Source organism: Oculina patagonica, chromosome 12 (genome assembly GCF_052425735.1).
Source record: "Oculina patagonica isolate OP01 chromosome 12, crgOcupat, whole genome shotgun sequence".
Classification (NCBI taxonomy): domain Eukaryota; kingdom Metazoa; phylum Cnidaria; class Anthozoa; order Scleractinia; family Oculinidae; genus Oculina; species Oculina patagonica.
The window spans coordinates 6,935,087-6,948,774 of NC_135769.1; the positions used below are offsets into that span (position 1 = coordinate 6,935,087).

Here is a 13,688-nt window from a genome sequence, read left to right on the forward strand (position 1 = left end):
CGGATCTTCTCGTAAATCTTAACTGTTGTCACAATTTCCATGATATTTAGACGACTTTAGAGGGGATTGTTAGAGGAAAATCTTCTGAAGAAAACTCTCTTGCTCGCTTTCCTCGTATGTTTCATTCAACTCAAGAAGTGAACACCGCGCCAGAAATTTTCGCGCCTCCTCATACTATCACTTCGTTTACATCAAAATGAAATGTCCATTCGATTTTAACTTGAGAAGAATTTAATAAAACAATTATTCCATTCGCCCTTGTTGGATACGAGTCGTTATAGCCAACTCGGCGCTTCGCGCCTCGTTGGCTATTTACCACCTCGTATCCAACGCGGACTCATGGAATAATTGTTAATTAATTGGTGTTTTCATTAATTTGAAAGCAATATTGTGTATAAGCTGCTTTAACATTTCCATATATCACATTGATCTGCAATATGGCATGAACAGGAGCTAGAGAGATGGTGGATATAACCCCAGTGTATAAGGACTGAGTGAAGTCCAATTGGGTATGTAATTAGTATTGGTAATAATGGGAGGAGATTATACGCGTTATTAACAAAATCGAACTGCACGGTCGTTCGATTTTGTTAACAAGGCCTTTGAAAAACCTTTCAATTGGCATTAATGGTTTTCACATCCACACTATACATCAAACATTCAGTTAGGGACGCAACATTATTTTTTTGGAGGAGTGGCCAAGTTGGATCAAAAATCCTGAAAAAAATATTGTTTGCAATATCAAAATGCCCACATAAATTGTTTGAAGACATCAAAAACCATTGTCTGCAGAAAGATGCAGCTGGAAAAATTGTTTGGACAGAGAGCGCCACGAAAAAAAAAATGTATAGTACAGTCTGTACTGTACTATACTACGCTTCGAGTAAAACAATGGTCCATTCCAACGTCAGCGTTTCGATCGAGCACTGAGGCAAGTCTTGAGAGACTGAGTACTAGTCCAAAACAACATGGCGCCCGGGTGAAAAGTAACTTACCAGGCTTACGAAAATGTGAAGTACTGAGGCCATCGCTTACGAGACAAGTGGAAACTAAATCCTTGCAGATTTGTTTGTGAACATTATAACTACCGGGTAGACAGAAGTGAGCAGCAACGTTTTCTCTTTCCAATCTGCACGTGAAGATACGCTTGAATTCGATCGATGATGAACATGTCAAGTGGCTTGTTTACCTTTTCTCACGCCGTAAGTCTGTATTTATGGGCACTAAATAGCCGGATAATTAACATCATGAGCCACTTTAGATGCTAAAAGTTTTATTGGATTTATGTAAGCGGTATTTCTCACGTCCTCAGCCGACCTATCCATCATGTTATGAAACTCGTTTTTAAACTTTCAGAACTTTGTTTTTGTTTTGCTCACATGTAGCACATTTTTGTACGCTAAAATCATACGTGCCGATTGAACTTAACATACTTTTTTGGACTTTAATTTATTATTTGGTAAATGTTTTACAAAATAATGGCTAATGGAACCATCAGAATAACGCCGCATCGGCGATATTCGAACGTATTTTTACCCCAAAATCTCTAGTGTCACACATTGCCCGAAAGACCTTATTTTTAAAATAGGTTTACTACCAAACCAGAGAGCGATGAAAAATCTTGATGACATACTAGGTGATACTAATTACAGTGGTGTTTTAATATGGAAAGCTTCAATTCTTGCAGGGATATTTTGGTCGAAAGATGGGTCAAAATTTGGGTATTTTTTGGCTCAAAACCGACCTTGGGTACGTTGACCACGATATCTTCCACACGTTAAAGTATTTTGCAATAATATTCTGCCTATAGCATTATCACCTCAATATGTAGCCCCATGCAAAATATAAAGGAAATCTGAGAGGGTCGATGTAGACTCTAATTTTAATATTACATGGATTTCAGATGGACCCTTTCTTAATAATGACGCCGAGGTGGACATGGTTATGGAACTGGAAACAATGTTATAAATTCGAGCTCTTTGGCTGCGAGCAACAGTGATAGTAAAGTGAATCGAAAAAGTAACCTGACTGACAAGATCTAAAGATTTATCAGTCTCCTTGCAATAACAACACTTGCCGATACATCTCAGTTAGCAAGGCTTATCTACTAAATAGTTACTTTAACTAGAGGTCTAAAGGCTGGTTAATCCACTGGGCACAAGCATACCGTATTTACTCGAATAAGCGCCGCGGCGCTTATTAAATTTTTCGCGCCTCAAGTGCGGCGCTTATTCGAGGGCGGCGCTTATTTGAGGGAGGCGCTTATTTAAAATTCGGACGCCACAAAGAATCAAATGTTTTACAGTTATCGAAAATAGCGTCTTCTGATTGTCAGTATTCGTCTCTTGCTGAAAAGAGAAGTAGCGCTGGCTGTCCTGGCAACGTTCGCGGCCTTCACAACATTTACAGAGCTACGTATTGTAAGAATGTTGGATAGAAAACTAATGGGCGAGCAGTAAAACGATCACTGAACTGCAAAGCATCGCTCTTGATGAAAAGAAATGTCCAAGTTTGTTTTTGAGTTGCTTTGAAGTGCAGTTTTTAGTAAAACGGAATTCTTCGAATAAGCGCCGCATCGGGACTGCGGCGCTTAATCGGGGGCGGCGCTTATTAACTTTTTTGACTCAAATGCGGCGCTTATTCGAGGGCGGCGCTTATTCGGGGGCGGCGCTTATTCGAGTAAATACGGTATGAGCATACCGTATTTACTTGAATAAGCGCCGCCCCCGAATAACCGCCGCCCTCGAATAACCGCCGCATTTGGGATAAAAAAGTTAATAAGCGCCGCCTCCGAATAAGCGCCGCAGTCCCGATGCGGCGTTATTTGAGGAGTTCCGTTAAACTAAAAATAGCACTACAAAACCATTTTTTGCATCAAAAGCAATGTTTTGCAGTTATGAGTGATTGTTTTATCGCTCTCCCATTAGCTTTTCTATTCAACACTCTTACAATATGTAGTTCTGTAAATGTTGTGAAGGCCGCAAACTTTGGCGCGATAGCTAGCGTCACTTCTGTCTCAGCAAGAGACAAATACTGACAATCACAAGACGCTCTTTTCAGTAACTGTCAAGATGAGATTGTTTGTGGCGTCCAAATTCTAAATAAGCGCCGCCCTCAAATAAGCGCCGCCCTCGAATAAGCGCCGCACTTGAGGCTTGAAAAATTTAATAAGCGCCGCGGCGCCTATTCGAGTAAATACGGTAAGCATAATAATTGTTCGCTCTCTTGTGCTTATGGTCGTGCTTATGGCACGTAAGGACAGCATAAGAAGAATAATGAATGTGCTCGTTCGCCTTACGCAGGTGCTTGAGCTTGTGCTTATGCGCGGTGAAAACCAGCCTTAACTATTCATTGCACAATTCTCGTTTAAGTTGATCGTAGAAAGTCGTTCAAGAATGAAAAAATTTTAAATCTAGAATGTGATTAAAATGATAAAAATTAAAATATATAATTAAACTAGAAAATTAAATTTAATACAGTAGAACCCCGGTAACTCGAACTCGGATAACTCGAACACCCCGCTAACTCAAACTAACTTCCATTTCCCTTGGATTTGACCCCACTTTTCAGTCATTTTTACTCGGTTAACCAGAACCCGGATAACTCGAAAACCCCGCTAACTCGAACAAAATTTTGTTTTCCTTGATCAAAATTTGGGCCACATTTACCCTGATAACTCGAATTCCGGTTCTTGCAACCCGCCACGGATGCCCATTGATTATAGCAACGAACAGATCACGTATTTAACAGCCAATTTTTACTCTTATCATAAGAATTTATGATCGTGTTAAAGTTTCTGACGAGATAAGTTCAATTTGGACTGTACTGTATACTGAAGTGCTGAAAAATCATTAAACTATCAATTATTAACATAGCAACTTGAATATTTAATCGATTCCGATAACTCGAAACCCCGCAAACTCGACCTGTTTTTAGTTTTCCTTTAGAGTTCGAGTTACCGGGGTTGAATCTGTCGTTTAAGTCTGCAAAGCACATTTGGCACATTTTGCACAATTATATTAGAGAGGATCGGCCAAAAAGACGCTGTATGATTTGGCCACCCGAAAGTAGCCCCCCCCCCCCCCCCCTCCCCCCTCGAAAAAAGCGACCCTACCAAAGTAGTGATAGGAAAAGGCTGCTAATCCACAAGTAAAATAAGAGGGTCGGTTACTTTCGAAACACTACGAGAGTAATTTAAGATACCTTAGTTAACAATTACTTGTTTGTATGTACTTTCTTATCTCCGTCATGTAATTTTTATCGGGGTAAAAATAAACTTTTGTTGTTGTTGTTGTTGTTTTATAATGAGAGCGGATAGAAACTGAGTTAAGTTTTTTAAAACAGTTTAAGTGCCAAAAATTCTAAAGGCTGTAAAAATTTAATTAGTTTAGTTCATTAGAGCATCGAAGAATCCTCAGCGCTTATAACGATGGTTTATTAACTATGTAGTGTACTGGGCAATGCCTCCATAATTAACAAGAACTCTTGGCAAACAATAAAGTGAACTTTCTTTACCAAGGTTGTAATAAGTAAAGGGTACCCTAACATCTGGGTATGACTATCCCTTACGGGAGCTACTGCCGTCAGACGTCAGACGAGTCTATAACCTGGGGGTTTCTGGGTCAAAAGCCGAGTGGGTTTTTGCGGTATAATTTATATAAATCAACTCAAAATTGGTACAAGTTAAAGGTTTCTTTGAGGTTATTCAATTTAATTCATCAAACCTTCGTGAAAATCACTTTATTTTGCAGATTAAAGTAGTAACTGAACTGACATTTTGCTTAAGCATCTCGTGATTCCGCAATATTTTAATAATTGTTGAGGCACTTTTTCAAAAACCTTTATAATATTCCGTGTTTCACTGTTTGCTGCAGCTTCTCGGAAGGGGATACACTAATTTGGTGCCAACCGTTCAGATTTTCGTATTTTCTTATTACAATTGTTCGTTCTTCCTGGGAGATAGAAATAAAGTTGTGATTTACAGGCAAAGGTCAGTAAAGGAGTAAAATACGTGCTCTTGGTATGTGGCGTCGATCTTGTAAACTTACACCTATAAATAGGCAAAACAAAACCAATACTTGTAAAACTAGCAAAAACCACAACGTTTTACCCATGAAAAAGAACGGTAAATAAAATTCAGTGTTTCTTTAGGGAACAGCATATTTGTGAGATTTCCCACAACAATCCGCCAATACTACAGTCCCGAGTGTCGTTCCCTTCGAGCCCTAGTACTTAGGTAGTTCTCTGTTCCTTGACACGGTTGGTTCAGACAAGCCGACCTGATCTTTTGTTAGTTAGATTTGGTCGATAGCAATGATTATCAAGAAGATACCTATCTTGAACGATGCCTGGAGGTTTCTGGAGGCCACCTTGCCACTTATTGTAAGTAGGGAATTTTTTCTTCTAAATAAATTAATCAATTAATTTAATATATAATATTACCGATTACCCTATTTCTTATTAGGCTCACTAAGACAGCTGCAGTCTACTTTCTGCATATTCTTATTTAAGGGTTACAACCTGAAGCTCAAAATCACTGCACGAACATTTTACAACACAAAACGTTCTATCTCAACCTAGTACCCAGGCGTTCCCTTCCTGCTTACAGATTTGGCGCGAAATTTCGTGACATCACCGAATGACGCCAACCCTTTCCCAGGCCCTTAAGTCAACCTCGCACTCGCCTGAGAGTAGGGCTTTCCACAAGTTTCTCGGCAACTTTTTGGCAACTTTTCATGTTTCGAGCAACGTTTTCCCCTTCGAGCAACTTTCTTCCTCTCGAGCAACTTGTTGCATTTTGAGCAATTTTCAGACCGAAGATCTCCGAAGATTATCCGAGTGTTGTTCAAAGGCAATACGAACGTTTCCGAAGATTGACGAAGTTCGCCGAAGATTTCCGAGAAACATCTGACGACGTCAACTTTCGGCTCATTCAGGCTTAAAATTACAAAACTCGTCATTAAACACGTCGTCATAGATTTCTTCACGATTTTTCTCAGTTATAGAAAACTTTGTTATTTAACAAATTTTTCCCTTAATATGTTATTTAGATACTTGTTTTGCTGTAAAATTTCATAAAACTGCATAGAAAATTTACCGTCGAAGGGAAATTATAGAGAAATTCTCTTGATTAGAAGCAGCGTTTTGGATTTTTTAGAGCAACTTGCGAGCAACTTTTATTATCAGAAGCAACTTTTTGGATTTTTGGAGCAACTTTTGAGCAACTTTTTGGGAAATCTCGAGCAACTTGTGGAAAGCCCTACCTGAGAGAGGAGGAGAACGCCTTCGCCTTGGGATTAGGCCAGTTCTATCTTACCTCCACAGAATAGAACTGCAATCAAAATTATCCAGTTTATTTCTGTAAGTCGCTAGATACTTGTACAAATACTGCAGACAACTCCGAAGTACAAAGAAAAACTGAAGGGACGCGTTTTTAAGAAGCGAGTGTAGCATTTAGCCTCAAAACAGTTCTTTGCCCTTTTACACTCAACATATGTATAAACATTTAGGTATGTCACATTGCAAGTGGATCAACTTTTGCCAGTAACACATACAATTATAAGAGGTTGCTGTTTTCTTTTTTCGGCCTAAATTGCAAAGGAACTTGAAAGTGATACTTCCCGCCATTGCAAGGGTGAAGGTTAGTTAAAACTTCCTGTCAAAATTCGAAACAAACAAAACTTTACAAACGCTTGGTCATGCAAACAAAGCTTTTAGTGTTAACTCCTTATCAAAATACTTTTTCAGGCATATCCAAAACACGTTCATCGCTCTATAAGGTGAACGTGCTTCAAACGTGCACTGCACAATCCTTACTCAGTTATTTTTGCTCTCAGAGAAGTCATCTCTTAAACATTCCGCCAGACAGTTGATATACAGTTGACGTCACACCCCCGGGCCGCCCGGGGTCACATCTGAGAGGAATAAAAGGTTATTTCTTCAAAGCATAATCGCAGATCGTGTTGTAACCTGCGATCAGGCGTTATTTTTCTCGCTCAACAGAAAAATGAACGCCTGATACATTTACTTGTCGCGTCGTCTGTAAAAAGTCCAGAATCTGGACTTTTTTCTGATTAGTCAGGAAACAAAAGGCAACCTTAAACTCTATCCTAATTGGTTAATTGAGTTCGATTATAACTTCCGGTCCAAAAATATCGCGCCTTAAAACTTTCATGAACAAAGGGAGTGTATTCAACGAATAGTTTGTGAAAGAAAAGATGTTTTGGCGGTGCTTTCGACGGGATGCGACAAGAGCGTAATCTCTCGACAATGGTGTCGAAGATTATCACAACATTCCCGGGCCACATCGTGCCAGTAACGTAAACTACGACCTTGAAATGTCGGATCTGACAATTTTGTCCAGAGCGTTGGAGCCTTGAACAAAATCAGCCTTTGCTGAAAACAAATTTTTAAAACCCGCTGATCAGTAAAAATATAATTTGAAGACGTTTGAATGATGCGACACGACCACAAAAGGTTCAGGGGATTTTGTGCAGGCCTGTGTTTAACTTAATTTTCACAAAGCAGACAGTACCTTCACCAACCGAGACACTACTCTCAAAGATAATTAACAACCTTTGCTGCAAGCTCACGCTTATCTCTTATCTGAAATGATGGCATCGCCGACATTCCGGCGTTGACAGACACTTTAATTAGGGGGCGGCAGACGACTTGATAAGTAATTGTATCAGGCTTTCCTTTTTTCGCCTTCCCTCCGCCGCGAAAAAAAAAGAAGCCTGATCGCAGGTTAATCGTGTTGTTGCTCTGGATGTTGAGTAATCATGAAACTTTTGCCTCGTCTTCTTATCGCTCTGGTAGTTCTGTGCATCACCCCGTCCGGTGAGTCAACAACTTGATGTTAGTTTGCTAAATATTTTACGATAGTCATGTTGTGTCACTTCGGGCTTTTTTGGCTGTATTTTAAAATACCAGCCCCTTTATTTATTCTGTTTTCATCGTCCACAGCCTATTCTCAGAGGTTTCTATACGCCAACCGAAAAGATATAAGAATCTTTAGGACAAGCAGCCAGGACCAGAATGAAACTATAGTAGTGGATGACCTCAATGATGCCATCTTTGTGGATTTCTCCTTTGCGGAAAGATTTGTGTTTTGGACCGATGCGAGCTTGAAGAAAATCAAGCGAATTCGTTTCACAGCAGACACAAGAAAAGTCGAGGATGTGATCTCGGTGGGTTTGAAGAAACCTGAGGGATTGGCTGTAGACTGGATAGCGAAAAAGCTGTATTGGACTGACTGTCCAGATTCTGACTGGGAAACAAATAGAATTGAAGTTGCAAATTTTGATGGATCTTATCGGAAAGTTCTTTTCCGGAAGGACTTGGGACTTCCAAGGGCTATTGCCGTAGATCCGCTCAAAGGGTAAGTGTGACAATTATTAATAGGTTGTCATTGCTATTGCTTTAGCTAAAAACGTTTAGTATTTCCGGAACATAATACCTTTTTTTTTTTCTTTGACTAAACAGCTTATAATTTGGGGCGCATCAGAACTTTGCGGTCATTTGAACATATCTTTTAGCTCAGTAGTCTTCGACATATTTTGTCGACCTAAGAACAGTAAAGATATGAGGGGTCATTTCTGCCAAAATCTCGTACAAATTTTAATTCTTATAGTAACTTAATTCTTTTGTCTTTGGAGTGCCATAAATTTCATTGAATTTCATTACTGGTCCAAAGAATGTGGAACAGAATTTTGAACCAGAAAATAGTAACTGCCAAAGTGAAGATGTTTAGTTTATATAAAAATTTCATGCAGTGTTTGTTAACCCAAGGTGGACAGTCGAGAAACTTTGTGCTCATGCTCAAGCCCTCAAGTTCAGTAATTTTCGGTGTTAAAACAATAAAGTGCACAATCGAGTCACAAAGATCCCTGGCTCCTCTAGTGATCGTGGGCATCAAGCCAATTAAAACCTGCTCAATACGCGAATATTGTATAAACCTTGTCGGTGTTGCTTTGTGTTGACTATAGAGTCGATCTTTCAATTAACCTTTTAACCCGAGAGGAAAAAATGAATAAAGAACAACTTATTATTGTAAGCAAAAAAACATTCCTTGTTTCAAAGAATAACTGCAGAGTAGAACCGTTTAAAAGCCAGGATGACAGGACCAAATCTAAAGGACCCAAATAGAGTTTTGCTCTAAATAAAAAAATAGAAAGGAAATGAAAATATCTATACCGCCTTTAAGGAGCAGTATCACCAAGATTTAGTGCAATTTGAAAATCTCATGAAGGTGTTGGTATGAGTTGTAAATCCACTCATAGTGGCCTAGCCTTGCTTAAACGTATTTTACAAGTCCTGAAAATTGTTAAAACTTGGTTTGGTTACAGACTGGTAGGAAAAAAGTGGCGTAAAACTTGAAAACGTCGGCCCGACGTTTTCAAGTTTGACGGTTTTACCTCGAAAAAATTTCTTAAAAATCATTGATTGCGGTTTATTTACATCTTGGAGAATGATTTCATGCCTTTTTTTGTTGTTCATCCGCGTGATTCTAGGATGCTTTACACTTTAACTTAGAAGATTTCTCGTGACACGTGTCCCTTTAAATTGCCACATTGGTGCAGAAATACAGTGGAATCCTGTTTCTCGAGCTCGAATTCGAGAAATAGGGAGTAAAATTGCATTGTTCGACCGAGTGGGGCAAATCCAAAGGAAACGACTTTGGGTTTGAGTTGTCGGAAGTTTCGAGAATTTGAAAACTCCGCTGTACCTAAAAGCCTGAATGTTTGTTAGGCTTGCTTTTCTCAACTGCTTAAGTTGAGTACATTACTGCGATGATCTTTCATTTGCTTTAAATGTATATCCGCAGTACAAATATATGAATTTCATATATTCACTTCAAATAATGGTTTTACTGGTTACATTTATACAGTGTAGCTCTACATTTACCAAACTAACCCTAACCCTAACAAATAAAAACACAAAAATATATATTTACAATTAAAACTGTATAATCATTATATAACTCTATACTCTACTATACTATACTATACTATACTATACTATACTATACTATACTATACTATACTATACTATACTATACTATACTATACTATACTATACTATACTATACTATACTATACTATATACATTATGAAACCTAGAGGAGATCAATTTGTGGCTTTAGCTTTTTTCAATAGAAAGCGCTTATCTTCCTATCTTCCCTGTAAAAAAAAATCGTGGTCCGCAGTGTTTCTAAGGTCTGTCGGAAGCTTGTTAAATAGGGTAGCGGCATGATCTTGAAAGGTGTTAGATATCAGTGGGATTTCTACTTGAATACCACTGTTTGATCTTAAGTTTCTGAACGGATTGTGAACAGTTAAATATAAATATTCCGGCCAAAAGGGACTATACAAAGCTTTGTGTGCAAGTTTTAGTAAATTCAGTTGTCTATGTTCTTGTATTGGCAACCAATTGAGAGATAGGACGTCGTCCTAGAGAAGCATATCTCTCGACTACAAGCGAAGCTTTTGGAGCAATCGGCAAATGCAAACAACGCAATCAGCAAATGAAAACACGGACAAAATATACGCAGAAAAATGCGAGTGACCAATCCGCCGTACGAAAAAAGATGGCAGCTGTACATTTTACCATGCGAACCTAACACGGCCAGTAGGGCACACTGAGAAAGCCATGTTTATGCGAAATACGTTCCTGTACTAACAACAATGTCCATGCTGGGTTGAAGTTTTTAGAGCTTTTCTGTGCGTTTTCATGAACGTTTTTAGGGTTTTCATGTGCTTAGAGTTATGGGTTATTGCAGCAGTTGCCATCTTTTTCCGTAGAGTGGAATAAGTCACAATTGGTATTGATTTTGCATCTGATTGGTAACGTTTCGTAGATGGCGCAAGTTTTCTTAACGAATCACAGACGATGGTCAGGCGGTGTTGGACACGACTCGCAAAGCATGCCGGAAGAAATTTTCAATTGCACTTATTATCGTCTGATCGCCGATCGGTAAACATCTCCTCGCGGTGCGAAGATATTCCAATGCTGAAAGAAATATCGGAGGAAATCCATATCAAATCTTTCGCGAGCCTAGTAGCACCTATAGATGATCATAGATGCGTATTGCTGGATTCATAAAGGTGAAATTTTACGGCGGAACAACTCATATTTTGGATTCGAAACATCGCGGTTGGTCGACTATTGGAAATATTATTCGATTCTAGCACGTTTGTGATCGAAGTAAACGGGCTAAAATTGAACTTATCTTTGGCGCTTTGCTTTTCAGAAATGTCGAGTAATGAATGAAGTACGTCGATGTACTGCTGGCCCGGCAACGCAGTTCGCCCTATCGTGGTTTTTGATGGATTTTCGCTGAGTTGTTTTACTTGGAGGGCCCAAAGGCCGTTTTGATATATATGCCGAGTATCGGCCAAACAAAATGATGATATAAACACTTAATATTCTTCTTCTTGAATAGATAGGTGGAACAAATGCATATTTCTAGTTCTTCGAGCGAGTTGCGCGAAGGATAAGTGGAACACATGTATATTTATCGTTGTATTAAAGCGTGCTGCGCGAAGGATAAGTGGAGTACATGCATATTTTTCATTGTTTATGTTACGCGAAGGATAAGTGGAATACTGAATATTTTTCGTTCTTAATTAAAGCGGGTGCGCGAAGTATAAGTGGAGTACATGCAAATTTCTCGTTCTTACTAAAGCGTGTTGCGCGAAGCCGATAAGTGTAATAGATGTGTAAAGCATGTTGAACGAAGGATAATTATTCGTCGACTGCGGGAGCATTATAGTTCAACTGCCTGTGGCTGGGCAATCGCTCCGACTTGCCAAATATCGGCCAAACAAAAGATGATATAAACACGACGATAACAAAAATGGCACGTGAACATTAAAATATAAATACACAACGGGAGTACCAAATTAAGCCCTTGTCCTGTAAGAACATCGACAGAAATCACACCATCAACTCCCGCAAAATGCCGCGAAATGGAAGAGAACTAAGTGACATATCAAGGAAAAAACCCCAACTTCAAGTCCAAATTTGACCGTTAAAACGGCGGGGCCCGCCCGGGCCCACCGTACTTTTCTTAAAGGAGAAGTTCACTCCAGAATGGCCATTAATTTTTTTTACGCCAATAAAAAGTTTATGCAAAGATATGTTATTCACCAAAATTTCAGCTTCTAACGAGCGCTTAAACCCTACGAAATCCTTTTCTGAAGTAGCCCAAAACTCGACAACTGAACGCCGCCATCTTGGAGCTGTTAATGTATGCGTGACGTCAAAGAGCTCAGCCTGAAGTTGAGCGGGAAAATTTGAATTACTTCAAACTCCTTGTTTTTTGGCTTTTGTTTGTCAAAATGCCTGTTTGTGCAGCTCCATTTTGCTTAAACAGAGCTCCAAGAAATACAAAAAGAGGTATTTCTGTTTTCACCGTCTTTCAATATTTAAAGAACAATTGCTCAAAAGCGGACACAAATATTTGTGTGTTCCGGCGTTAAATCGGGGTCCGATCGAGTTCATTATCGAAGCGCAATTTTCTGCAACTTTTTCGGGTTGATCTATTATTTCCTATGCTTTGAGACCCTCGATTTTTCTGGTCGTCCCGCTCGACAATCTGTCTCTGGGTCTCCGAGGATGATCATGATACCAATGTTGCAGTATTGCATACGGTACGTGCATGTTGCAATCAAGATTTGTGACAAACAAAACATAAACAACCAATAAATCCATAAACGGCAATGTCGCCAATGTCCTTCGCGGTAATAAACGTCCTCCTCCACTGTTCGCGTCAGTCATGACGACATGAACGCGAACATTGCTGTTTCGTTTTGTTTATAGCATCCATCCTAGTTATTTTACGCCGGACGTTTCCTCGAACATTATAAAAAATTACCAAAGTAGCAGACCGTACCAGTTTGTCGTAGCAGTGCTACTGAAAGTAATATATTTACTTGTTTGCTTGACCACAAATAATCGCCGGGACCTCGATAAAACGCCCCCAGGGTTTATTTAAAAGTTAGCAGTTTTGACCCGGCGTTTATACGAAGCCGGCGTTTAATCGGGGAACCGCGTTTAATCGAGAAAATACGACGAAGTCAACAACAACAACAGAGAGTTTCTCTGGTTGATTAAAAATCCTCCATGAAATAAAGTAAAAAAGTGAAATAGCATAATCGTAACATTGGTTGGTATTGCGTCTGCCTTTTTCTTTTTTTGTGGGCATTTTCACTCAGGAGACTGTATCTGTGATCTTCTTCGAAGCAGTCTTCCGTATAGTTTTCGGAACACACAAATATTTATTTCCGCTTTGCCAGGAATTTTTCGTTTCTGCCCATTCTTATAATCCATTCGTGAGCATTTTTTCTTTTTGATATTGAAAGACGGTGAAAGGTTTTTTGTATCTCTTGGAGCTCTGTTTGAAAAACATGGAGCTGCACAAACAGGCATTTTGACAAACAAAACAAAACAAGGAGTTTTGAGTATTCAAACTTCAGGCTGAGCTCTTTGACGTCACGCATACATTACTAGCTCCAAGATGGCGGCGTTCAGTTGTCGAATTTTGGGCTACTTTAGAGAAAGATTTCGTAGGGTTTAAGCGCTCGTTGGAAGCTGAAATTTTGGTGAATAACATATTTTTGTATAAACTTTTTATTGGCGTAAAGAAAATAAATGACCATTCTGGAGTGAACTTCTCCTTTAAAGTT

At 39.2% G+C, this 13,688-nt stretch overlaps 2 protein-coding genes across 4 annotated transcripts in view; both read left to right on the top strand.

The window, feature by feature from the left end:
• LOC144631886 (uncharacterized) overlaps positions 1-2,251 on the top strand; it is a 44,535-nt gene extending 42,284 nt beyond the window's left edge. The window contains exon 6 of the mRNA XM_078490472.1: positions 1,904-2,251. The gene's annotated coding sequence lies outside the window, so the exon portion shown is untranslated. The remainder of the gene's footprint in view (positions 1-1,903) is intronic.
• The window catches only part of LOC144631701 (low-density lipoprotein receptor-related protein 6-like), an 84,217-nt gene that overhangs the window by 52,670 nt on the left and 17,859 nt on the right, over positions 1-13,688 (top strand). The window contains exons 1-2 of one of the 3 annotated variants that reach the window (XM_078490207.1): positions 7,574-7,839; positions 7,966-8,380. The exons of the other annotated variants lie outside the window; for them this stretch is intronic. Coding sequence (XP_078346333.1) covers positions 7,782-7,839; positions 7,966-8,380 — 473 coding nt within the window. The 5' untranslated portion in view covers positions 7,574-7,781. Of the gene's footprint in view, positions 1-7,573; positions 7,840-7,965; positions 8,381-13,688 lie in introns of those variants that run through there. 3 annotated transcript variants of the gene reach the window in all.